Here is a 25,873-nt window from a genome sequence, read left to right on the forward strand (position 1 = left end):
TGCTTTAACGGCATCAATTACACAGTGTTTTGGAGATCTGTGTTGCTGAATCTTTTGCAATTTGTTCAATTAATATTGGAGAAGTCACAGTAGAAAGATGGAGTTGGGAAGCTTTAGCCTTTAGCCACACAAACACACAGTGATTCTTTGTTTAAAATTCCTGGAGGTGAAACTTTCCTATGGATCAGAGCATGGTCAAGCCAACATGGATCCCTACCAAATGTCAACCAGCAGGTTTCGGTGAGAAAATTGTGGTTAAAATGTCGCTTCTTACCGGAGAAAAGCTGAGCTTGTGCCGTCCATAGCTGCCGTTGACTCCCCTGAGACACTGCGCGTCAAGACACCCGTGGAGACACCCTTCCGACTATCAGGTACTATTTAACTCAGTAAAACACTAGCAACACAATAGAAAGATAAGGGATTTCCCAGAATTACCCTAGTAAATGTGTCTAAAAACATCGGAATCCGTCCCAATGCAATTGCGTTTTTTTTTTTTTTCTAGTCCGTCGCTATCAATATCCTCAAACACGAGTCTTTCAACCTCGCCCAAATTAATGGGGAAATTGTCGTTTTCTCGGTCCGAATAGCCCTTTTTGTTGGAGGCTCCCATTAAAAACAATGTGAATATGTGTGGAGCCATCAACATGTGATGTCATCGTCAGCGACTTCCGGTAGAGGCAGGGCTTTTCTCTTAGCACCGAAAGTTGCGAACTTTATCGTGGATGTTCTCTACTTAATCTTTTCAGCAAAAATATGGCAATATCGCGAAATGATCACGTATGACACATAGAATGGACCTGCTATCCCCGTTTGAATAAGAAAATCTTATTTCAGTAGGCCTTTAAACAACAAGACAGTAATTGAGGTTTATTTTGAGACACACCACGCAACAAGCAAAAAAAAAACTCACTTTTTGATTACACACACTTTAAGAAAGTTTTGCATTGGAATTGAGTCAGGCAAGTTTCACCTATTACTCATGTTGGTTAGTACATTTGGGGCATGGCTTGCGAGCACGGTGCGGCGTCACTGCATAACAATCAGATGGCACAGTGTTGGCACTGCAACTGATGGAATTTTACTGAAAGACAGCCTTAAACCTCGCAAGTCACCTTAAAGGTATCATGAGAGGGGGACGGGGGGGGGGGGGGGGGGGGGGGTCATTTCTTCTTACTTCGCCTGTGTGTGTGTGTGTATGTGTGTGTGTGTGTGTGTGTGTGTGTGTGTGTGTGTGTGTGTGTGTGTGTGTGTGTGTGTGTGTGTGATGCAAGCATGCAACAAGTTCTTCAACAACCGTAGGGGCGCTAACCGGTGTTGCGTTCGCGTGCTCGCGGGAAAATCGGAAATAAACGCCACCAGGCAGGAACTAACCCCCACCGCCACCATAAAGTTTCCTTGCTCACCGTGGCTTATTTCAATCACGCAAGAGACCCCCTTTTTCCATGTCCTGGCGAGGTCGTTACGTTCCGGTGTCTCTTTTTTTGTGTGTGCGTGTACGTGTGTGTTGATCTATTATTATTATTTTTTCCTATTCTTGTAAAAGCCACCAAAAGGTTGTCTTTTTTTTTCTGCGTGTGTGTGTGTGCGCGCGCGCGTGTGCGTGCATAAGAGAGTTTAAAGCACGGCGTTATTGCAAAACGGGGTTATTAGAATCATAAGTCAGCGAAGTGGTGGGCGATCCACTGAGCATCAGCAGAAGTTGTCGTATGATGACTTGAAAGAAGACACATTACCTAGCAGCATCTGTTGGAGTGCGTGGATTTTTTTTTTTTAAAGACACTTCTGTCTCTGGGACCGCCGCACAAGGGGGGGTGGAGAAGAAGAAGAAAAAATGGTAAGTATTTTGGAAACGAGCACTTCTACTTGGCAAAAGTGTGTGTGTTGCTTGGTAAAAGATTGTGTGGCGCTTTTTTTTTTTTTTTTTTTGCGGGGAGGAGGTATAAAGGAAATTATATGCGGATGGGTCGCATGCATGCATATTTTTTTTTTCCTTAATATATCATGTTTTTTGTTTTTTATTTTAAGGAGTAATCGTTATCTGCAAGCGACATGTCCAACCAATCTGTGATTAAATATTAATAAGGCGAGAGAAGAGGGGGTGGGGGGGAGAGAGGAGACGGTGGGGGTGGGGGGGGGGGGCAATACACGTGACAAGAGCGGGGGGGGAAAAAAGTGTGCACTCATCAACAAAAGTATTCAGATATTTCCCCCCTTCACGCCGTGTGATGCTTTCAGCACGTTGGACAGAGGCAGCGCGGCCGTGCGTGGACTAAAAAAAAAAAAAAAAAAAAAAAGGCATTGGATTGTTTTTTTTTTTTTTTTTGCACCCCAAGTTTTGGTAAGATTCTTCTTTAGAGATTTTTTTATTATTATTATTTAACAAGAAAAGGGGGAGCGTGGGTTGGAGAGAGGAGGAGGGGGCGGGTGGGGGGGGGGGGAACCCGCCTTGGGGGGGGAACCCGCCTTGTTAAAGTTGGATATATTTGTTGTTGTTGCACCGCTGGCGCGCTGCACCTTACCTTTAAGCCCCCCCTCGCACGCACGCACACGCACGCACGCGCGCGCACGCTCACACACACTCTGCGTTTTTAAACTTTGGGACATGCAAGCGTCGTTCGCGGAGATCTGAACCACCGCACGTAGTGGTCGTCAGCCCTTGCTGTGAAGGTAAGAGCGACATTCCGTAGTTGGCATGGTTTTTTTTTGTTTGTTTTTTTTAAAGAAGAAAAACTGCTTTAGTGTCGATGTGGGCTATAAATAAAAAATGTCGAGGGGGGTTATTATTTTTATTTTTATTTTTTTTAATTAAAATCAGCCTTCTTTGGAGTTTCCGAAGCTGCCTGGCTGCAACACAATGTGCGTAATGGTTGCGTTGTGCCTCATCATTGCTCCCAATATGGAAACTGCAGTGCACGCTCCAGCCGGAGGCGTGTGCATGTGATAAACATCATTTTAATGATTAAAAAAAAATAATATTCATGCATGTGCAGTTACCACCTTTTTTTTTTGTTTGTTTGTTTGCTGCATTCATGTTTTGTCTTGCTGTCTGTGGATTGTGTTATCGACCAAAAATAGCCCTACTCTTGCCCCCCCGGCCCCGCCTCTCTTTATCCCCCTTCCCCCCCCCTCCCCGTCATCGCCATCAAATCACTTGTGTGTGTGCGTGCGCGCGTTTTTTTTTTTTATTTTTTTTTTTTTTACTACAACAGCTCCAGGATTTCATTCATAAGGTGCTTTTCGCTTCACCTGCTCCCCGACTAACCCTCCCCCCCCCCCCACCACCACCACAACCCCATCCCCTTCCTCCCCTTCCATCAGCCTCTTTTTTGGGGGGGGGGGGGGGGGCGTGAGACCCAATTAAACCATCCATGCACTGCAAAAAGAAATGAAATAACAGGAAATACACGTATTAATTAATTAAGAAGAAAATAAATTGTTGGAAAAAATATGGGCGTGTCCCGCCATGGATTTATTTACTTATAATATTAATATGCATTTTTTTTTTTTCTCTCGTCGTTTTCCTCCCAAACATCTTTAACGTTTATAGAATGCGTTGCTTCATCGTGCGTGTTTTTAATGAGTCATGTCAATATAGTGGAGTTAGGAAAATATGTCGCGGGTTATAATATGCATATATACATTTTTATATCATTAATGTAATATTGGAATTTTTTATTTTTTTTTTTCCTCGGGATTATGGCGTGGGCGTGGGCGTGTTGGGAGGAGGGATGAAGCGGAGGCGGGTTAGGAGGGGTCTGTGGGGTGGCACGACACACTTTGTATGTATGAGGGCGTTTTTTATAGCACTTTTCTGCAATGTACGTCAGCGGATCAGTCCATAAATGGTGCTGCGCGCGCGTGCGTCGGCGTGTGTGTGCGCGCGCACCAGAGAATCTCCCCTCTCTCTCTCTCTCTCTCTCTCTCTCTCTTTCTCTCTCTCTCTCTCTCTCTCTCTCTCCACCCCCCCTGTCTCTGCAGAGTTGAGGTGGGCGTAAATAACAAACCTGGAGGGATTTATTTTTATTTATTTTTTTAAGTCTATTTTAATTTGTGTCTTGATGTGAATTATTTGTATGCATTTCTATTTACGTCCGTTGCATCCTTCTCATTTATTAATCATAACTTTGCACGCCTATCAATTATAAATAAGCTATCGATCATTCGGGGGCCGAACCCTCGTCACAATATGCTCAGAGCATCACTCCATCACGAAGGATCCATCGCCGCCGCCTTGAGTCACCGCCGTCATCATCCTCATCACCGTCACCTTCATCCAATTAACAGGCTTGTTTAAACAAGTTCTGGCGTGGGGTGGGGGGGGGGCTTCGACAGGCGTCACGTCTCTGCGGTTCTTCCGCGCAAGTGTTTTGAAATGAAGAAGAGCAAACGCAGGTAGAACACCTTTCTTTTCATTGGGGGGGCGGACGATACTGCACAATTTATGCATCGGTCCGATTATTACCGATACCGAGCATTCCTTTTGTGCAACAAAACACAAGGAAATCAAAAAGGCCCAGATTTAATATTATGTTAGATATTAAAATATAATTTTTGTTTTGTGGGGGAAAAAAGGAGCCCTGAACATTATAGAAATATAACAATAATAACGCAAATACCGCTCCTTTGTTCCTATATAAAACATATTTCCGGAATTATGACGCCCATTTGTTGATGGTCCATAAAAGAAGTCGATTTGTGGCACAACTTCTGCCGTGGGATTTTTTTTATTTTTTATTTGCATAACAAATGTCCACTGCAGAGGACGCCTCCTAGTTCTAATGGGGGGGGGGGGGGGGGGGGGGGGGCCGTGTGAAAGGTTATCGACGCTGTGCTGATATTGGATTGGCGAAGAAAGGAAAAGAGACGAGACAAGCCTTGATTAATAGAAATAATTATTGCTAATATGGAAAAAAAAAAAAAAAAAGGTTATTGTCAGCGGAGTTTACCTGTTTAAGAGGCGTCAGGCGAAGCCCCGCCCCCGTTTGACGTCATCTAACCTTATACAAAGTGTTTCTGCCCGAGGAGGGGCGCACTTCCACTTTGATCCAAGTGCCCTCGTCTGCTTGCTTTATCCGCGGCGAAAATGACAATTTCCAACCAAATGTCACACGCGCACACACGCGCACGTGCACGCGCACGCACGCCCCCCCCTCCCCATTTCACATTACGCAGTTCCTGTCTGGGCGCGCTCAAGTGACCGTCTGTCTGTCTCAGAAGTGTAAATGCAAATCACATGTTTGTACCAGGGCTGGATTAAAAAATTAAAAAAAAAAAAAAACCTGACCCATGTAAGGACAAAAGCTTCGGACAGTTTTTGAAGTCATTGTTCCCGGGAAATCTTAAACCTGTGAGAAATCGAACACCCTCGGCGCGGGGATGAGATAGTGGCTTGGTTTCCAGAAGCCCCCCCACCCCAACAACACACACACACACACTCTGCGTGCCGGGGTCCATCCATCACACTTTTTTTTTTGATTCCATTCAGAAAAAAAAATAACCCAAAAAACGTCCCGAAAGCCTTCAGATTGTGCTGCATTTGCACTAACTGGGGGAAGTGTTGTTGTTGTTGTTCTCTAATGAGATGGAAAGTCATTTATTTATGAATTACTTGTTTGGAACAGAGCCCCCCACACCAACACCCACCCCTCCCTTGTGGAGTGTGTGTGTGTGTTTTTTTTGGTTGGTCCTGTGATTGCTGATGCAACTCTTTGTTATCCACAGTTCGCCCTCACCTCCTGTGGGCCTTCAGGGAGGGCTATATCTATCTTGGCATGTACCCGTGTGTGTTGGAGGTGGGATTGACTCATTAGGCAGGTGTGAGCATCCACTCCCATACATGCCAAGCAGCCAGCATGTATATGGAGGAATAATGATGATAGACATAAGTGCTTTTACCACCATAATGACCAACATTGTAATATGGTAGCGCAGTAGGCTTAGATATTCATTAAAAAACAAGCAGATGTGTTATTTAACAGGCATTCCATAACGTCACACACAGTTTGAACAGTAAAAGTGTGTTTGGATATTAAATTAAGGGATTTTTTTTGGGGCATACCACATGACTAGCTTCTGTATCCTACTTCCATATATCAGTTTGGATTGGCCATCCATACATTGCTTATATATTGAGGAGATTGGAGCAGGATAGTAAGGATATAGTATCCATTTCCGACCGATACTGGGAATATCAACAATTTTCAGTTATTTTCTGTATGTTGTTGTTTGTGACATGAACCATAGTTTCCAATCACATAATCGAAGAATCCTGAAGAAATAGCCAAACACTATCACTGGGTGTGAGTTTTCCTTACCCTTATGTGGGGCTAACGAGAATGTCGTAGTGGTTTGTGTTGTGGTTTGTGCAGCCCTTTGAGACACTATATAAGTAAGCATTGATTTGATTGATTGATCATGTTAAGGTGTTTCCATGTGTAATCGAGACAAATCATTGAGACATCGGAATGAATTAGTGCATGAGTATTAAGAAAACTAGGATTTTTTCGAGTTTCTGTTTCCTATTTCCATGTATCAGTTTGGATTGGCCATCCATACATTGCTTATATGTTGAGGGGATTGGAGCAGGATATTATGGGTATAGTATCAATATTTGACCGATACTGGGAATATCAACAAATTTCTGTTATCTGTATGTTGTTGTGTGTGACATGAACTAGTTTCCAATCACATAATCTAGAAATCCTAAAGAAATTGCCAAACACCATCATAGTAAGGTGTTTCCTTGTGTAATCGAGACGAATCATTGAGAAATCGGAATGATTTAATGCATGAAAATTAAGAAAACTAGGATTTTTTTTGAGCTTCTGTTTCCTACTTGTATGTATCAGTTTGGATTGGCCGTCTACACATTGCTTATATGTTGAGGGGATTTGAGCAGGATACCAAGGGTATATATAGTATCAATTTTAGACTGATACTGGGAATATCAACAGTTGTCAGTTATCTATATGTTGTTGTTTATGACATGAACTAGTTTCCAATCACATAATCGAGGAATCATTTTCCAAGATGAAGAAATAGCCAAACACCATCACATTAAGGTGTTTCCATGTGTGATAGAAGGCTGATTTAGGGACGAGTCATTGAGAAATCGGAATTATTTAGTGCATGATAATGAAATTTTTTTTTTAGCTTCTGTTTCCTACTTTCATATATCAGTTTGGCTTGGCCATCCATTGGTTATATATTGAGGAGATTGGAGCATAGTATACATTTTGGACTGATACTGGGAATATCAACAATTTTCAGTTATCTGTGTTTTGTTGTTTACGACATGAACTAGTTTCCAATCATATATAATCGATGAATCCTTTTCCAAGGTGAAGAAATAGCCAAACACCATCACATTAAGGTGTTTCCATGTTTAATAAAAGGCTGATTTAGAGACGAATCAATGAGAAATTGGAATTATTTAGTGCATGAAAATGAAGAAAACTGGGATTTTTTTGGAGCTTCTGTTTCCTACTTCTATGTATCAGTTTGGATTGGCCATCCAGACACTGCTTATATATTGAGGGTATTGGAGAAGGATACTAAGGGTATAGTATCCATTTTGAACCGATACTGGGAATATGAACAGCTTTCTGTGTTTTGTTGTTTATGACATGAACTACTTTCCAATCCCATAATCTAGGAATCCTGAAGAAATAGCCAAACACTATCCTATTAAGGTGTTTCCATATGTAATCGAGAGGATTCATTGAGAAATCAGAATTGTTTAGTATATGAAAAATACCGTATTTCCTTGAATTGCCACAGGGCATATAGTACGCGCCTTCCTTGAATTACTGCCGTTTCAAACTCGCTTCCCAAAATAATTAGCGCCTGGTCAAACTCGTGACGTCACGAGTGACACTTCCCCTGTCGTCATTTTCAAAATGGAGGAGGCTGATTTCAATACCGGTAATTTGAAATCGCATAAAGGGAAGAAGATTGAGAGCTATTCAGTAGGATTTAAGGTCCAAGCTTACATCACACTCAAATGTATTCTGCATACCTTTGGTAAATGCCAGAGTGAGAAGTTTTTAATAATTAGCTCCCCAGCGGTAATTCAAAGAAATACGGTAAGAAAACAATTTTGAACATGGAGCCCAAAAAAAAAAGATGTAAATGAGAGACCATTGTAGTTTTGGTTTGTGTTTACTTATGTTTGCACTACTGACCACATTTTGCTCCGATAATAAAAAAGGCTAGAAGGAAATAATTACACAGAAAGCTTGTATCCATAAAAATGTCAAACAAATCATGTGAATGTATTTAAATTTGTATTAGTATTCATTCGAAAAATGTGGCCTGAAATTGTCGGGTTTGAGTCGGATTATAATAATAGGCAAAAATCCTTTACTAATTTCAAGTTGTATCGGCATTAATGGCCTTAGCCGTGTTCACCCCGTATCAGCTCGATATCAAAATGTGCAATATCGCCCTGCCCAAATCAAGGCAAACATTTCCTGTATTTATTTTTTTTTCAGTGTAAAAAAAAAAAATATGTATTATTCTTTTTTTCTCAGCTACAATCGGGCGGAAGGCGGGGTACACCCTGGACAAGTCGCGACCCCAAACGGGAATAAGCGGTAAAAAATGGATGGATGGATGGATATACTTTTTTTTTTCTTTTTTTAAAGGAGCCATCTATCTTTTGTGTGTATTTTTTTTTTTTTTTAGTTTTTTTTTTTTTTTTTACTAAGGCGCGGGCATCGGCTTCTTAATAATCTTATTTTAGACCATTTACGCATTCGCGACTAAGGATAGCGCTGCCTGCGAATGAATTATTAAATGCACGTTTTTATGTTGATTCTCGCACGTCCCCGCATTGGGTCACGACGTGCGCGCTGACGCACAAACCCCTCCACCTTCCCGCCCCCTTTCTAGAAGAAGAAGAAGAGAAAAAAAACGTGCCACCATGTTTGGTGAGAACAATTCGGAGGCATATAAATATACAGATGTATATATATATATAGTGCATCAATCTATATATTGTCAGACATAATGGTGTGGGTGCAGAAAGGAGGGATGCGCACTAATAGTTCCGCCTGCGGGCTTGCGTTGAAAGAGGAGTTGGCGGGGAAGAGGTCACATGTTGCAGCGTCATCGTGTAGTAAAGTTGCTCGACTTCCACGCAGGCTCTTCATTCCAAGCCTCACAGTCTCGCTTGTCTTGTCTTCATCCGCCGGGCTCCTCCTCTTCTTCTTCTTCTTCTTCCGCCTCCTCCTCCTCCTCCTCCTCCCGCCGCTGCCGCTTCTCTCCCCGGCCGCCGCTGCAGCGGCACGCCCGCCCGCACGCACGCATCTAGGCGACAGTCCGGCTTTCCACACCGTGCGTCTCCAACGGAGCCGTCCAGCCATGGGAGTGCATGACCTCACCCATGCAATTTCCACCACCAATAATTTAATCTATTTGCTGCAAACCTGAAGAGATCATCACACCCCCCACCCCCCCACCACCACCCACTCCAAGTCGAGGGAGAGTGCCTAGCGAGGGGAAAAGTATCACTTAAAAAAAAAAAAAAAGTCTAAATAAATTACTCAGGGAGTTTGACCAGGACATCCCAGATGACAAAGTCCTGTTGAATGGTGTTGTTTTACGACTGGGCAGCATAAGGTATGTTTTTTTCTTTGCTATTTCAACTTAATAGGCTTAACGGGAAAAAACATATTTCTTGTTAATATTATTACTGCCGTTTATATTTATATTTCGTCTGCGCTTTGATCCCATTTTTAAAGACATCTATAATAAGCGGATGGATATATTTAGTGAGTCAGACAGAGAGGGAGAAAAAAATAAATAAAAAAAAGTGATGGACTCATCACTCATTAAGACTTTATGATGGGAAACCCGAACCCTGAGCTACACTTTAGTCTACTTCTTTCTCGGTGTTGAGTTTGTGTTGCATGCGTTCAAATTACGAACAGGCAAACTGTCTATCTGGTTTCTTTGAAAGGAGGAGGGTTGGGGAAGCTGCCATTTTAACACGGTCTTTGGCGTCCTCTGCTGGCCAAAGTTGATAACAGCAGTGCCCCAATTTGCAAGTGGGCTTTTTCTTTTAACTGGATTTGGTTTGTCGGTCTGAGGATATGTGTTGGCCCTGCGATGAGATGGCGACTTGTCCAGGGTGTACATTGCCTTCCGCCCGATTGTAGCTGAGATAGGCGCCAGCGACCCCAAAAGGGAATAAGCTGTAGGAGATGGATGGATGGATGGATGGATGGTCTGAGGATATTGTGGCAACACAGGGAAGTAAGATGTGAAAACGGTGTCAAAACACAACTTGACTTACTCGAAAGGTGACCTAAATGTAATATAATGGATGTTTTTATAGCTGGTGCTGAGCACATTGAACGTGACCTAACATGTTACTATGTAAACAATGCCTGGGTTAAGAAAATGAACAAAACAAAACAAAAAAAGGAACGGCAACCACATGTTTATCTCTCATGTTGAGGTTTTTCTACAGAGAAACGACACGCTGATCGGTCCATTTTTTTATGCCCCGATATAAACTTTTATGTGTCGCTGTGTTCCCTATAAGAAGCCGCGTGAGGCTAAATTACATATGGCGGATATACAGACAAAGCAGAGATGAACAGGTGGTCATCCGGTGTGTGCGTGCGTGTGTTTGTGGACGTCAAAGAGTCTTGTTCTTTGTGCTTCGTGCCCCAAGGTGTGTCGCCAGGAATAAAAGCATGTTTGAGCAGCGGCTATTGAGGCCTTTGTGTCCACTCTGTGTAAATCTGTCATGACTCAGACGGATGGACGGATGGGAAAGAACAGATGCTTCTCGGTAGAATGTGAGAAATCATAGAGAGTTAATTATCTGACCCAATACCGTTCATGTTCGAAATCGAGGTACATCTATAGAAGTCTGTGCTTTGAGGGCTCCACACGGTCCTTCCGTTCTTTTCCACTGCCATCAAACGAAAACAGGCTATGCCCGTCTTGTATAATTCTCAGCCGGTCCCAGAGAAATTAAATGTTTCATTGGCTTTATTGCATTTTAACAGGATGTTGATTGAGAACATAAGCTGTATTGATCGTCCTGATGGAAACAGGAAATCTCAGAGATATAAATAAAATCATTTGTTGTTCCCCGTGTGAGGCTACCCGGGGGAACGGCATGCAATTGCACACTGTTGAGTGGCATTACCCCCGGCAACCTCCTCCCCTCCGTTCTCTCCCCTGTGGAGACCTGGAAGAGACGTCATCCGTGGTTTGCTGCGAAATGACGCTGCCGCTCTCTCCCCTCCCCTGCTACTGCAATATTACCCCTGTGGTCGGTTACGGAAGATGCAGCACTTTGTCTGCACCATTTCCAGCATGGCGTTTGACGCCGTTTGACAGTAATGAGCGCTCTCCCTTCATTTCCGTGATGTGGAAGTGGAACCATTTGTGCGCAGTGCTGATAATAATATCAGCCCTAAATGCATCCTACACGTAACACTTGTGACCGGCATTGATCCCGTAAAACCCACATGATATTCTGTGCTGGGAAGGCCCGCTGTTTGGAAACAATAATGAGGGGTTAATCTGTGTGGTTTAGCATTAATCAGGGTTCATGAGTATGGATTTGCTCTTTACGCCATCTTTTTGTTCTCATTGTTGTTTTAATTGGTGAAAGGGGGAAAAAAAGGCCCACAATCTCCAGGCCCCTCCCTGCACGTTCTCCCCCGAACACAGTCACACATAGTGGTGGAGCGCATCACTGAGCTTGGGGAATGAGTGGCTCATTAAGAAGAAGGATGTGATATTCTGAATAGACTGAGAGACTCCAAGCACATCTATTTTTGGAGTGGATATCTCTATGGCAGTCACGGTGATGTTGGTTAATTGCAGCCCCAGACACCAATTAAGAGTGAAACAAATGCTTTTAAGGCAGGGTTTGCTCCTTATTTACCGTTAAGGTCCTTACGTCCACTCTGAGTAGAAGCAGGAGTGTGTGTGTGTGTGTGTGTGTGTGTGTGTGTGTGTGTGTGTGTGTGTGTGTGTGTGTGTGTGTGTGTGTGTGTGTGTGTGTGTGTGTGTGTGTGTGTGTGTGTGTGTGTGCGTGCGTGTGTTTGCTCACTGCGTTTCCTGCATCAGGTTGGGACATGCACAGTGCAGTCAAATCCTCTATCTTTTTTTTTTTTCTCAAGGATTCCCTGTGGAAAATGATTGTTGGGTACCCAGCCAACATTTTGACATCTACATTCCCGCTATCCGTTGGGTATTACGTTCCAAGACCACCCGAGAATAGCAAAATGAACGCTATCCCTCCAGCCATGTATATGTTTATCTGGGTATAGGTCGTGTGGTCAAGCATGCAGTCTCAGTAGGGAAGCCCAGACTTCCTGGTCCAGGTTCACCGGAGGAACACAGAAACACCTGTTTGTTTTTGACATTAAAGCCTGGATTATGAGGCTGTACTGAGGTGCCATTATTAGAGATGGGTACCAAATTCAGTACTTAAATAGGTATTGACCAAAGTCCGTCAATGCTATCGGGTACCAGTTCACGTAAAATCAAACGGCGCCATTTTTGGATACTTTGCTGGTTTCAAACTCAGCGCCGGTTCAAGCACTTGGCCGTTAAAAAAGCAGTCAAGCGGGCTCAACTGGACTGCCTCTAGGTAGTGTTTTCAATTTTCCATGCCAACAAAGCAAGAAAAAGTACATTAAGTCTCTACTTTTCAAAATGTGCTAGCTCGATGCTAATTTCCATTGGATTTTCCTAAGACATGCTAAAGATTAGCTCTAGCGATTTTACACGGTGATTTCAGCATCTTGAAATTTGTGATGTAAACTACAACTAATATGCATGTTACAACCAAACCGCTGGTGTGTAATACATGTGATACTTTACTTACAAGAGTGGCTCATTCAACTTAATGGCAAAGACTACTCCCTGTCTAGGACAAATCACCCTAGTCCAGTGGTTCTCAAATTGGGGTACTTGAAGGTATGCGAGATTTTTTTTTTTAAATATTCTAAAAATAGCAGCAATCCAAAAATCCATTATAAATATATTTAGTGATACTTCAACAAAATATGAATGCAAGTTCATAAACTGTGAAAATAAATACAACAATGCAATATTCAGTGTTGACAGCTAGATTTTCTGCGGACGTGTTACATAAATATTGATGTTAAAGATTTATTTTTTTGTGGAGAAAAGTTTTGAATTAAGTTCATGAATCCAGATGGATCTCTATTACAATCCCCAAAGAGGGCAATTAAGTTAATGATTACTTCTATGTGTGGAAATATTTATTCATATTTGAATCACTTGTTTATTTTTCAACACCTTTTTAGTTATTTATATATATATTTTTTCCAAATAGTTCAAGAAAGACCACTACAAATGAGCAATATTTTGCACTGTTATACAATTTAATAAATCAGAAACTGATGACATAATGCTGTATTTTACCTCTTTATCTCTTTTTTTTTCAACCAAAAATGCCTTGCTCTGATTAGGGGTACTTGAAGTATAAAAATGTTCACAGGGGGTACATCACTGAAAAAAGGTTGAGAAACCACTGCCCTAGTCCATACACTACTGCCATCTATCATCTTGGAATTGCGACTGCATGCAATGTATACAATATGATACAATACAGCACAGCTCAGCGTCAAATATTTTTTAAACAATCAACATATATTTACACATTTGAACACACGCATAAAAGTACCAAAAATTGGTACCAGTATCGATTCAAATGTGAAAAGTACTCATCCCGAGCTCATTCCTCCCCCACCAAAATCTCCAATAGCTTGACATCTATATTCTAACGTTTGCCCGAATTGCAAAAGGCAGAATTGAAAATATGTACACTATACAGACCTTTTCTATAACTACTCCGTGTAGGTAAAAACATAATGAATGGGGGGAGGTTATATTGCCAAGTTTTTGGATCCAATACGAAGTAAATACAAGCCCAATATTTCTCATCTTTGATCAATTTTACTTGAAATTGATTTTGATTTAGTCCTTAATGTGTTCACCATTATACAACATCTGCCAGTGGCAACTTCAGCAATCAGCAGTGTGCGCCCTGACAAAAAGAAGGCAGTGAGTGGCATTGATTTTCTAAGCCACACACAAAACAAAGTCAGACACAAAGATAATATAACCATGCCATATTTTGTTCTGTGACAGAGAGGATGGGGAGGTGTGGCTCGGCTTTTAGAGCGGCTGTGCCAGCAACTTGAGGGTTCCAGGTTCGATTCCCGCTTCCTCTGTCTTAGTTGCTGCCGTTGTGTCCTTGAGAAAAACACTTAACCCACCGGCTCCCATTGCCACCCACACTCGTTTAAATGTAGCTTAAAGATGTAGATAATGAAATAAACCACTTTGATTCCGTGGAGAAAAAACACTATATAAGTATAATTCACTTCACTTCTACAATAGGTACTCGGTTTTGGTTAATCCCTTCCAAAATTCAGAGGAATGCCGAATCGTACAAAACCCAAAGCAAATTCTCCCATAAGAAACAATGTAAACGGGCAGTACGGTGGCAGAGGGGTTAATGCATCTGCCTCACAATATGAAGGTCCTGAGTAGTCCTGGGTTCAATCCCGGGCTCGGGATCTTTCTGTGTGGAGTTTGCATGTTCTCTCCGTGACTGCGTGGGTTCCCTCCGGGTACTCCGGCTTCCTCCCACCTCCAAAGACATAGGTTGATTGGCAACACTAAATTGGCCCTAGTGTGTGAATGTTGTCTGTCTATCTATGTTGGCCCTGCGGTGAGATGGTGACTTGTCCAGGGTGTAATTCGCCTTCCGCCCGATTGTAGCTGAGATATGCACCAGCGCCCCCCGCGATCCCAAAAGAAATAAGCGGTAGAAAATGGATGGATGGATGGATGGAAACAATGTAAACCCAATAAATCCATTCCAGACACCCGAAATATAAAAACAAAACACATTTTATAGAGGATATGAATAGTTTTACATGCAAAAAAAATGTGAAAGCCATTTAAATGAGTTAATCTTGTATCGCGCTTTTCTATCTTTTTTTTTTTTGAGGAACTCAAAGCGCTTTGACACTATTTCCTCATTCACCCATTCACCCACTGATGGCAAGAGCTGCCATGCAAGGCGCTAACCAGGGCTCATCAGGAGCAAGGGTGAAGTGTCTTGCCCAAGGACACAACAGACGTGACCAGGATGGTAGAAGGTGGGGATTGAACCAGGAACCCATCAGATTGCTGGCCCTGAAAAATTGAAAATTAAAAAATAAATGATGAATGTACTGGATGAATGCACATTTAACATTACTTTTTCTTTTATTGACGACTCTCGTTTAGGGGTCAAAGGGGAGAGCAATGCAAAAATAGTTTGAGTTTTTTCTTAAATTCAATAGTGTTTCTCACCTTCTCATCCAAAGTGTTGTTCTTTTTATTTGGCCTCATGGTGTTTTCTTTTTTTGCATAGTCCAGATTGGCCTTAACTGTATCCCTCAACATGTTCTAAGTATAAAACTAATTTATAATTAACAAAACATAGTGGGCCGTTATAGCTCGGTTGGTAGAGCGGCCGTGCCAGCAACTTGAGGGTTCCAGGTTCGATCCCCGCTTCCGCCATCCTAGTCACTGCCGTTGTGTCCTTGGGCAAGACACTTTACCCACCCGCACCCGGTGCCACCCACACTGGTTTAAATGTAACTTAGATATTGGGTTTCACTATGTAAAGCGCTTTGAGTCACTAGAGAAAAAGCGCTATATAAATATAATTCACTTCAATTCACCCTGGTTGACAAATTTAACTGGTTTTTGAACAGGGTTTTTAAGTAATGTTAAAGTACCAATGACTGTCATACACACTAGGTGTGGTGAAATGTGTCCTCTGCATTTGACCCATCCGCTTGTTCACCCCCTGGGAGGTAAGGGGAGCAGTGGGCAGTAGCGGTGGACACGCCCAGGAATAATTTTTGGTGATTTAACCCCCAATTCCAACCCTTTATGCTGAGTGCCAAGCAGGGAGGTAATGTGTCCCATTTGTATAGTCTTTGGTATGACTCGGCCGGTGTTTGAACTCAACAACCTACCGATCTCAGGGCGGACACACTAACCACTAGCCCACTGAGTAGGTGGTTTAAATAAAAAAGTTAATATATCCATCCATCCATTTTCTACCGCTTTTTCCCTTTGGGGTGGCGGGGGGCGCTGGTGCCTATCTCAGCTACAATCGGGCGGAAGGCGGGGTACACCCTGGACAAGTCGCCACATTATCGCAGAAAGTTAATATATTGATCCAAATTTCTTCAAAGGAAACAATATAAACATGAATAATGGATTGCAACCTTGACAAAAATCTATATTTCCATAAAAGTTTGTATAATTTAAACCCAATATAAATATATATACAGTATTGTCCGTTGCTGTCTTTGGACTCATATTGAGTGAGCAAAACTAAAACATTACTGTAAAAAAGGCTAAAAAAACACTTTAAAAAGCGCACAAAGTATTCATTAGCACTTTAGCTAAAGACAGCGCTGCTATGCTGCCTGAATGCGCTTTAGAGATCGATCAGCCCGCCCACAATGGATGTGCTCTCTGGCACAAAAAGGCTTTGCTGTGAAGCACATAATGGGTGCAGGAAACATTTGTACACTGAGACGAGGTTTGTACACCAAATTATATATTTGTTCGGTCTGTGCTTTAGAAATCGAACTTCAAAGAGGGGATCGTAAATCAAGTTTCCACCGTATTTAATTAGATATTACAATAATTTTTTTGGTGACCTTTAACAGAAATAATTTTGTTCCGACGTTCTGTTCAGTAAGCTGTACATTAGTGTGCTGAGACCATGGATCAGAAAATGATCCGATTTCACTTAACTGGTTACAAATTGATAATTTATTTGAGCCATTTCGCCAAATCGGTCCAGTTTTTAGTTGTATTAAGTCTTTTTTCAACTCAAAATTTCATTATAGTATACAGCAGGGATCTCAGACATGCGGCCCGCGAGACGTTATTTTACGGCCCCCACCTTATTATGAAAGTTTACTGCTAGTGCGGCCCGCAAGTTTTGTATGAATGGCTCTTGACAGCGTTGTGTAGGGAGCTGTAGGAGTTTACCAATCACGGTGTGGTATGTGGCTCTCGAGGGCCGAATATTGATGTCACTTGCGTGATGCAAAGCAGATAAACCCCCCCCCCATTTGCTCCAGACAGAGACGATTTTTGTTATTTGGGTCCAAAATGGCTCTTTCAGTGTTCTGGGTTGCCTACCTCTGCATTAGTGGAAAAGCGGCAAATGAGTAAATGCAGCAGAGACGTTGCCATGTACACGAGGGTTTTCTAACGTGCCTGGCTGCAGTCGCACCGCGACATCTGTCTGTCTATAATACCGTCAGAAATAACATTCCCCGATAACCTGGACCAATGCAAACCGTTGTTTTTTTTTAATTTAATTTGCATTGCCTCACATTTCTTAATCCTCATTTTGTTCATTTATATTTTGATTTTATTTTGTGTTGAAAATAAAAATAAAGACATTTAAAAATAATGTTTTTAAGAAATATTTTCTTGCGGCCCAGCCTCACCCAGACTCTGCATCCAGTGGCCTCCAGCTAAATTGAGTTTGAGACCCCTGGTATATAGCATATGCGGTAGGGGTAGGGAACCTGTGGCTCTTTTGATGACTGTTTTGGCTCTCAGATAAATCTTAGCTGACATTGCTTAACATGATAAGTAATGAATAATTCCACTTGTAATCACAGTGTTAAAAATAATGTTCAAAATATAAAACATTCTCATGCATTTTTAACCCATCCATCCGTTTTCTACCGCACCTGTTCAAGAAGTTACGTTAATGGTAAGAAGATATTTATTTATTATTGTTTAGTGTGGGGCTTGCCCTCCTGGGGGTTCCTCGGACCACCAAGCACCGACAAGAGAGCCTGTTTCAGGGTTACAATATTGTTTTATTTTTCAATAAGTCTCTCAGTTGCTTTCCAGCAATTGTCTTTTTCTCTTTCGTTCTCGTTCTCACTCACGCACTGGCTCCAGCTCCCCGTCTCTCCTCTTGGCTGCTGTTTATAACAGAGCGACAGGTGATTAGATATCGAGGCCCAGGTGGGCCGTCTACCCACCTGTCGCTGATTTCGAGGCCGATCCTGGCAACACTTCACTTCGCTGCAGGCCCGCAGGCCACGCCCCCTCCACAGTTGGCTTAAGAATAACAATGTTATTACAAAGAATAAGAGACCTATTATACTCTAGAAATGTTGGTCTTAATTAAAAATGCAGGCGTTTAGTTGTGTTCAGTGTTAAAAAAAAATATTATATGGCTGTTACGGAAATACATTTTAAATTATTTTGCTTCTTGGCTCTCTCAGCTAAAAAGGCTCCCAACCCTTGATCTACTGTATTTAACTACTGAAAATGTGTATTCGTACATTTTCTAGCAACTTTATGTATTTTGTGTACAAGGTTCCGATGGCAAAGTTGACTCATGTAGAAATTATGATGTAGATTATGTTACCCATTGAAACCAGAAAGTGAACATCTGTGTTAGTAATTGCTATGAAGCAGAAAAGTGGTAGGATTAGATAGGATTTGCTTTTTCCTACTCTCTTTCGGACATATTGTAAAGGGAAATGAAAATATGTAATATGTGTTACGTATCATATTGAAACTGTATACATGTTTGAAATAAACTTCGACCAACCAATGAACCATTTGAGTAACAGGATTGAAAGTAACAGGAGTGAGTTTTAGCAAATGGATGGGTACCGAATTTGGTACTTTTATAGGCACCAGCCAAAATCTGTCGGTACTATGGGTTATCGATTGATGTAAAATTACGGTGCCATATTTTGAGACCTTTGTTGTTTATGGTGTCATGTTCGGTTGCATACTCAAGCCAGTTCAAAACATTTGGCGGGGAAACCAGCACCCAAACAGCATTTAAGATTGCCTGTCAGTAATTTTCAATGCCAACAAAGCAAGTATGACTGATAGAAAACACTGGAGCGTACATTAAGTCTCCACTTTTTGAAAATATGCTAGCTCCATGCTACTTTACATTGGATTCGCCATAGACACACTACGGATCAGCATTGGTGATTTCAACACCTGCAAATTTGTAAACGAAAACTACAACTAAGATGCGCATTACCATCAAACGGCTGGCGTGTAATAAGTATAATACTTAGAGTATAAAGACTTTTTAAATACTTTTTATGGTGCAGCAAATGACTAGCTTCATCGAAATGGAAAAGACTACCCACTGACTAGGCCAGTGGTTCTCGGCTTTTTTCAGTGATGTACCCCCTGTGAACATTTTTTTAATTCAAGTACCCCCTAATCAGAGCAAAGCATTTTTGGTTGAAAAAAAGAGATAAAGAAGTAAAATACAGCACTATGTCATCAGTTTCTGATTTATTAAATTGTATAACAATGCAAAATATTGTTAATTTGTAGTGGTCTTTCTTGATCTATTTGGAAAAACAAGATCTAAAAATAATTAAAAACTTGCTGAAAAATAAACAAGTGATTCAATTATGAATAAATATTTCTACACATAGAAGTAATCATCAACTTAAAGTGCCCTCTTTGGGGATTGTAATAGAGATCCATCTGGATTCATGAACTTAATTCTAAACATTTCTTCACAAAAAAATAAATCTTTATAACATCAATATTTATGAAACATGTCCACAAAAAATCTATTTGTCAACACTGAATATTGCATTGTTGTATTTCTTTTCACATTTTATGAACTTACATTCATATTTTGTTGAAGTATTATTCAACAAATATATTTATAAAGGATTTTTTAATTGTTACTATTTTTAGAATATTTAAAAAAAATCCCACTTACCCTTTGGCATACCTTTAAGTACCCCCAGGGGTACACGTACCCCCATTTGAGAACCACTGGACTTGGGTGATTTGTCTTAGACAGGGAGTAGTCTTTGCCATTAAGTTGAATGAGCCACTCTTGTAAGCACCAGCAGTTTGATTGTAACATGCATCTTAGTTGTAGTTTACATTACAAATTTAAAGGTGCTGAAATCACCGTGTAAATTCGCTAGAGCTAATCTTTAGCATGTGTTCGGAAAATCCAATGGAAATAATCATCGAGCTCGCACATTTTGAAAAGTGGAGACTTACTGTACTTTTTCTTGCTTTGTTGGCATGGAAAATACCGTTTGAGAACCACTGGACTAGGCAACGCTACTGCCATTTATTGTGTTGGAATTGCAACTGCATGCAAAGTCTACTGTATAATACTTGCAAATGAGAGTAATACTGATATAACAACTGGACAGCACATTGTTAAATACAAAATTATATTTTATTATTGAACAAATTAACATTGATTAACAATTAAAAACACATTTTGAGTACCGGTATTAATTCCCAGGTACTGAAATTTGGCACCCTATTAATTCAAATGTGAAAAGTACCCATACCTAACAGTGCAGTTAAAGGCCTACTGAAAATAGATTGTCTTATTAAAACGGGGATAGCAGGTCCATTCTATGTGTCATACTTGATCATTTCGCGATATTGCCATATTTTTGTTGAAAGGATTTGGTAGAGAACATCGACGATAAAGTTCGCAACTTTTGGTCGCTAATAAAAAAGCCTTGCCTGTACCGGAAGTAGCAGACGATGTGCGCGTGACGTCACTGGTTGTAGGGCTCCTCACATCCTCACATTGTTTCTAAACATAGCCACCAGCAGCAAGTGCAATTCGGACCAAGAAAGCGACAAGTTCCCCATTAATTTGAGTGAGGATGAAAGATTTGTGGATGAGGAAATTCAGAGTGAAGGACTAGGAAAAAAAAGGTGATTGCAGTGGGAGCGATTTAGATGTTATTAGACACATTTACTAGGATAATTCTGGAAAATCCCTTATCTGCCTATTGTGTTGCTGGTGTTTTAGTGAGATTAAATAGTACCTGAAAGTCGGAGGGGTGTGGCCACGGGTGTGTTGACCGAATGTCTCTGAGGAAAGTCACGCAGCTGTAGCAGGACGGAAGCTCCGCTGATGTCTCCGGTAAGAGCCGACTTACTACCACAATTTCCTCACCGAAAACTGCCGGTTGACATGTGGTCGGGATCCATGTTCGCTTGACCGCTCTGATCCATAGTAAAGCTTCGCCTTCGGGAATTTCAAACAAGGAAACACAGGCTGTGTTTGTGTGGCTAAAGGCTAAAAGCTTCCCACCTCCATCTTTCTACTTTGACTCCGTTATTAATTGAACAAATTGCAAACGATTCAGCAACACAGATGTGCAGAATACTGTGTAATTATGCAATTAATGCAGACCACTTAAAGCTTGGATCGGGCTGGAAAATAATGTCCGCTACAACCCGAGACGTCAAACGCACGCGTTGTAATACAGCGACGTTTTCAACACGACACTTCGCGGGAAATTTAAAATTGCAATTTAGTAAACTAAAAAGGCCGTATTGGCATGTGTTGCAATGTTAATATTTCCTCATTGATATATAAACTATCAGACTGCGTGGTCGGTAGTAGTGAGTTTCAGTAGGCCTTTAAGTATGAATGAATGAATATTTTTCCAAGGTTGGGAAACGCTGGCTTAGCACACATGGACCGAATTAGACAAAGTTTGTACACCCCTGCCTCGGCGAGTTCTGCCTGCCTGTTATCTGCAGCCCCTCGCTATTTTTAACACAGCACAGCTTTTGTGAATCGCTGCCAACAAATAAAAATCAAAGGCGGGGTGATCACAGTGTGCAAACGTTTTGAAAACACACTGCCAATGACAAAAGTCCTTTTCCAAAGCTGCAGGAAATGACAATAAACATAATTAACCAACTGGATGTCTCTCTCTCTCTCTCTGTGTCTCTCCCTTTCCCCTCTTGTCTCGTCAGTTCCACCAGGTTAGAAGAGTGATGACCATCCTGTTCCTTACTATGGTTATTTCATACTTCAGTTGCATGAGAGCCGCGCCCCTGAGAGACGCCCCGGGCATGCAGGGCCATCGAACGGAGGGCTACTTGGGCGCAGCCGCTAGGGGCCAGGGGACTCCGCAGAGCGGCGGGGGGCCAGGCCAGCGCGGGGGGCTGCCCTCGCTCACAGACACCTTTGAGCAGGTGATAGAGGAGCTGCTGGAGGTGGAGGGAGAGGCAGAGGCGGCGCAGCTGGGACCGGGGGCCGGCGGGGGCCCGGCTTCGGCGGCGGCCGACGGCGCCAAGGATGTCGACATGTACGACGCCAGGGTGATGATCAGCAACCAAGTGCCTTTGGAGCCGCCGTTGCACTTTCTTCTGGAGGAATACAAAAACTACCTGGACGCTGCGAACATGTCCATGAGGGTGCGGCGACACTCGGATCCCTCGCGGCGTGGAGAGCTCAGCGTGTGTGACAGTATTAGCCAGTGGGTGACAGCTGTGGATAAAAAGACGGCAATAGACATGTCCGGGCAGACAGTTACCGTCATGGAAAAGGTCCCTGTCCCCAATGGCCAACTGAAGCAATACTTTTACGAGACCAAATGCAACCCCATGGGGTACACGAAGGACGGCTGCCGAGGAATAGACAAGCGGCATTATAATTCCCAATGCAGGACAACCCAGTCCTACGTGCGAGCGCTCACCATGGATAGCAAAAAGAAGATTGGCTGGCGGTTTATAAGGATAGACACTTCATGTGTATGCACATTGACCATTAAAAGAGGGAGATAGTGTATGAAATGTATAGATTTTATTGAAGAGTTTAAAAAAGAGAATACAGAGAAAATATCTATTTGTATATATACATAACAGGGTAAATTATTCCGTCAAATGAGAATTTTATGGACTGCATGTAAAAAAAAACAAAAAATGAAGTTTATACAGTAAAAGTGATATAACAGTCTATTTATTGAACATATTCATGACCTTGTAAACGATTAAAAAAAATCTGATCAGTCACTTGCGCCCACTTTAAATTACCATGTCACATTCCTCCAAACGTGTTTCTTTTGCCAAGATTTACAAAAGGAAGGAAGAAGAGGGGAAAAAAACAACAGATATGAGAGTGAGAGAGAGAAAGAGAGAGCGAGAGAGGACAGTTCCATCGTCAAAAGCTTGCATGCTGCTTCAATTGTGAATCGCGAAATTCTCCACTTATGAAAAAAAATCTATAAAAAATAGGACGCCGATTAAAAAACTTTACGTTTCAATACTCGGTGAAGAACAAGTTTCCTCTCAAGTAATTTATCTGTTTACTGTTCTAAACTTCTCAAGGTATATAATGTTGGGAGTACATACTATGTCAAGGTGCTGTTGTCAAAGCTTTGCTGTTTATTTTTTTATTCCCACCAGAGAAAGATATATATATTACAAAAGAAATGTATATATCTATATATATATATATATAAAATGAGACATGTTTCTGGGTTAATATTATTCATTTTGTATGTTGTGAAGTTGTTTGCAATATTAAACTGAAATATTTGAAGAAATAAAAATGACTATAGGCAACTGAAAAACGAAACCGATGTTTCAAACCTCCACTTTTAGGTGTATATTTGCACAAACGCTGACGCACATAAAAGAGACAAAACTGACCAAGAGAGCAGATACATGGAGGACAGTAGATTCCTGCTGTAGTTGCAGGGGTTACTGTCCCAGACACGCAAATCGCAAATAAATGCAGGTAATAGACAATATGTACATTCTTAGCCCTCCTGCTAACTCGACGTTCTCCTCTGATTTCGTATCAACATTTCTAATAAAGGTGACTTGTTATTTTTAGATTACATTCAGGCCAGGAACCCTCCCAGTCTCTCTGATTGTCCGCCCGCTGGACGGACAGCAACACAGTCCAGGTTTAATCCCTAAATATGGCTCAGACAATTCTTGAACACATTTTTAATTATAACATGTAAGGTGGGGCTATCCAAGGGCCAAATCTGGCCCCGGGAATGACACCATAGACAAAGATTTTTGTTGCAAATTCTTAAAAACTTTGGAGTGTTACTGTTCCACATGCTTTAGCACAGGGGTCCCCTAACTACGCATTCGGCCCGCCAGCGTCCAAAATCCGGCCCGCGGGAAGTCCCAAGTTAAAATATTTGAATTCGAATTTTATTTTTGTATTTTCCATTTTTATAAATCTGTCTTTTCAAAACCATTTTATACTGCTTGTTACTCTCGATGGCAAATCATATTGTTTAAAAATGCATTTTCCCATTGATAATGTGACATCATTGCGCTCGGAATATACAGTATATATATATATATATATATATATATATATATATATATATATATATATATATATATATATATATATATATATATATGCCAGGGTAGAGCGGAATATACGTTAGGTCAGGAAAAGACACAGAGGCTATTTCATCCCTACAAGCCTGTTTTGCAGGTTTTCCTGCTTTTCAGGGGATTTCGTTATATGTGTTATTATAAAATCCCCTGTTTCGCAAGTTTCCCTGCTCTTCAAACGATTTAATTGTACAGTATATGCATCTATTTTCTACCACTTATCCCTTTCGGGGTGGCGGGGGTGCTGGAGCCTATGTTATTATAAAATCCCCCGAAGAACAGGGAAACCTGCAAAACAGGCTTGTAGGGATGAAATAGCCTCTGTGTTATTTCCTGACCTGATACATATTTACAGCCAGGCCCTCGGCTAAAATTTTTTAACCCAATGTGGCCCCTCAAGTCAAAAAGTTTGGGGACCCCTGCTTTAGCAGTATCTTGAATTGACATTTTAACCTTGCCAGCACACATTGAACACTCGGATCCAAACTTGTAAATTACACAACTGAGGTGTTACTCAAGTCACCCCTTCAAGTCCCCTCCTTTTTTGTCAGTTAACACTTTTTTTCGTACTGTGATTAATGCAATCAGTATTCATCTGTTCAATGTTTTTATTTATACTAGTAGTGTTCCTTAGGGTTCTGTTTTAGGTCCTCTTTTTTTGTGATTTGGGCTATCCGATTTTTGGCCTGCAGGTTCAGTTAAAAAAACTTGCAAGAGACTCACCCTAACCAAAACCCCAACCCTAACCCTCTAACCCTAACTCCTAACCCTCTATCCCCTAACCCTAATCCTCTAACCCTAACCCTGTAACCCTAACCCTATCACCTTTTGCAGCAGATCATTGAAATAATAAGAGTGCTGTCACTGACATGAGCTTTGACTAGCATTCATGCAGAAGCTCCTGTGACTCTGACAAAAAACAAATAGACCAAATTCAAATGTCCACCGCTGGTTTTCCGTAATACACAAAATAAGACTTAACAGCGATGGAAGAGGTCTGGTCCCTCATTCCTTAGCTTTCTGGAAATGTGCCCCCTCCCAAACAACTTAGTTGAATACTCCTAATGTATAGCTACTTACCACTAATAAATAATAATGACAAGGCTTTTAGCCTGGTTAGTCAGCTAACGCTAGAACCGCAGCTATATAGTATGTGGCTCCGGATGCCGCCGGGTTTTCCCGGATAGGGGTCTACATAATGCACACTGCTTTGCCTGTCGTAATTGCATTCACAACTCACAATCATACATTAAATCGTGTTTACTTTGCTGCAAGTTTTGAGGCGGATTGAAACAAAGTTGACAGTTGAAGTGAGTCAAATCTGCATTCATGACACGTGATTACTTTGTTTCATGCTTTACTACTTATAAATCATGGCTAATGAGTTCTTTTCTTCCAACAAAAAAAAAACACATTGCCTATTTCTAATGGGAAGCAAACAAAACATTTAAAAGTAATACATTTATTATGAATCATTCATCATTTTTTTAAATCTACAAATTTCCATTGAATCTTGAAAATGCGGGGAACCACAGTATTTCAATCCAAAAAAAAACATCAAGTGTGCTTGCAGTCATTCCCAGTTAAACGTCTGCACTTACAAGTTTAGACGAGTGCAAGTTGGCAA

At 41.4% G+C, this 25,873-nt stretch overlaps 1 protein-coding gene across 3 annotated transcripts; it reads left to right on the forward strand.

Annotated features, from left to right (window-relative positions):
- The first annotated feature begins 1,334 nt into the window (after positions 1 to 1,334).
- On the forward strand, positions 1,335 to 22,674 carry bdnf (brain-derived neurotrophic factor). 3 transcript variants are annotated; one of them, XM_061886936.1, is made up of 2 exons: positions 1,335 to 1,834; positions 21,853 to 22,674. In XM_061886936.1, the coding sequence occupies exons 1-2, from the start codon at positions 1,832 to 1,834 to the stop codon at positions 22,663 to 22,665; spliced, it is 816 nt and encodes a 271-aa protein (XP_061742920.1). In that variant the 5' UTR covers positions 1,335 to 1,831; the 3' UTR covers positions 22,666 to 22,674. The 3 variants fall into 3 exon arrangements, with proteins under 3 accessions (XP_061742920.1, XP_061742922.1, XP_061742921.1); XM_061886938.1 differs by lacking the exon at positions 1,335 to 1,834 and adding an exon at positions 2,549 to 2,667; XM_061886937.1 differs by lacking the exon at positions 1,335 to 1,834 and adding an exon at positions 9,040 to 9,621.
- The last annotated feature ends 3,199 nt before the right edge of the window (positions 22,675 to 25,873 follow it).

This window comes from Nerophis ophidion, linkage group LG25 (genome assembly GCF_033978795.1).
Source record: "Nerophis ophidion isolate RoL-2023_Sa linkage group LG25, RoL_Noph_v1.0, whole genome shotgun sequence".
NCBI classification, from domain to species: Eukaryota; Metazoa; Chordata; class Actinopteri; order Syngnathiformes; family Syngnathidae; genus Nerophis; species Nerophis ophidion.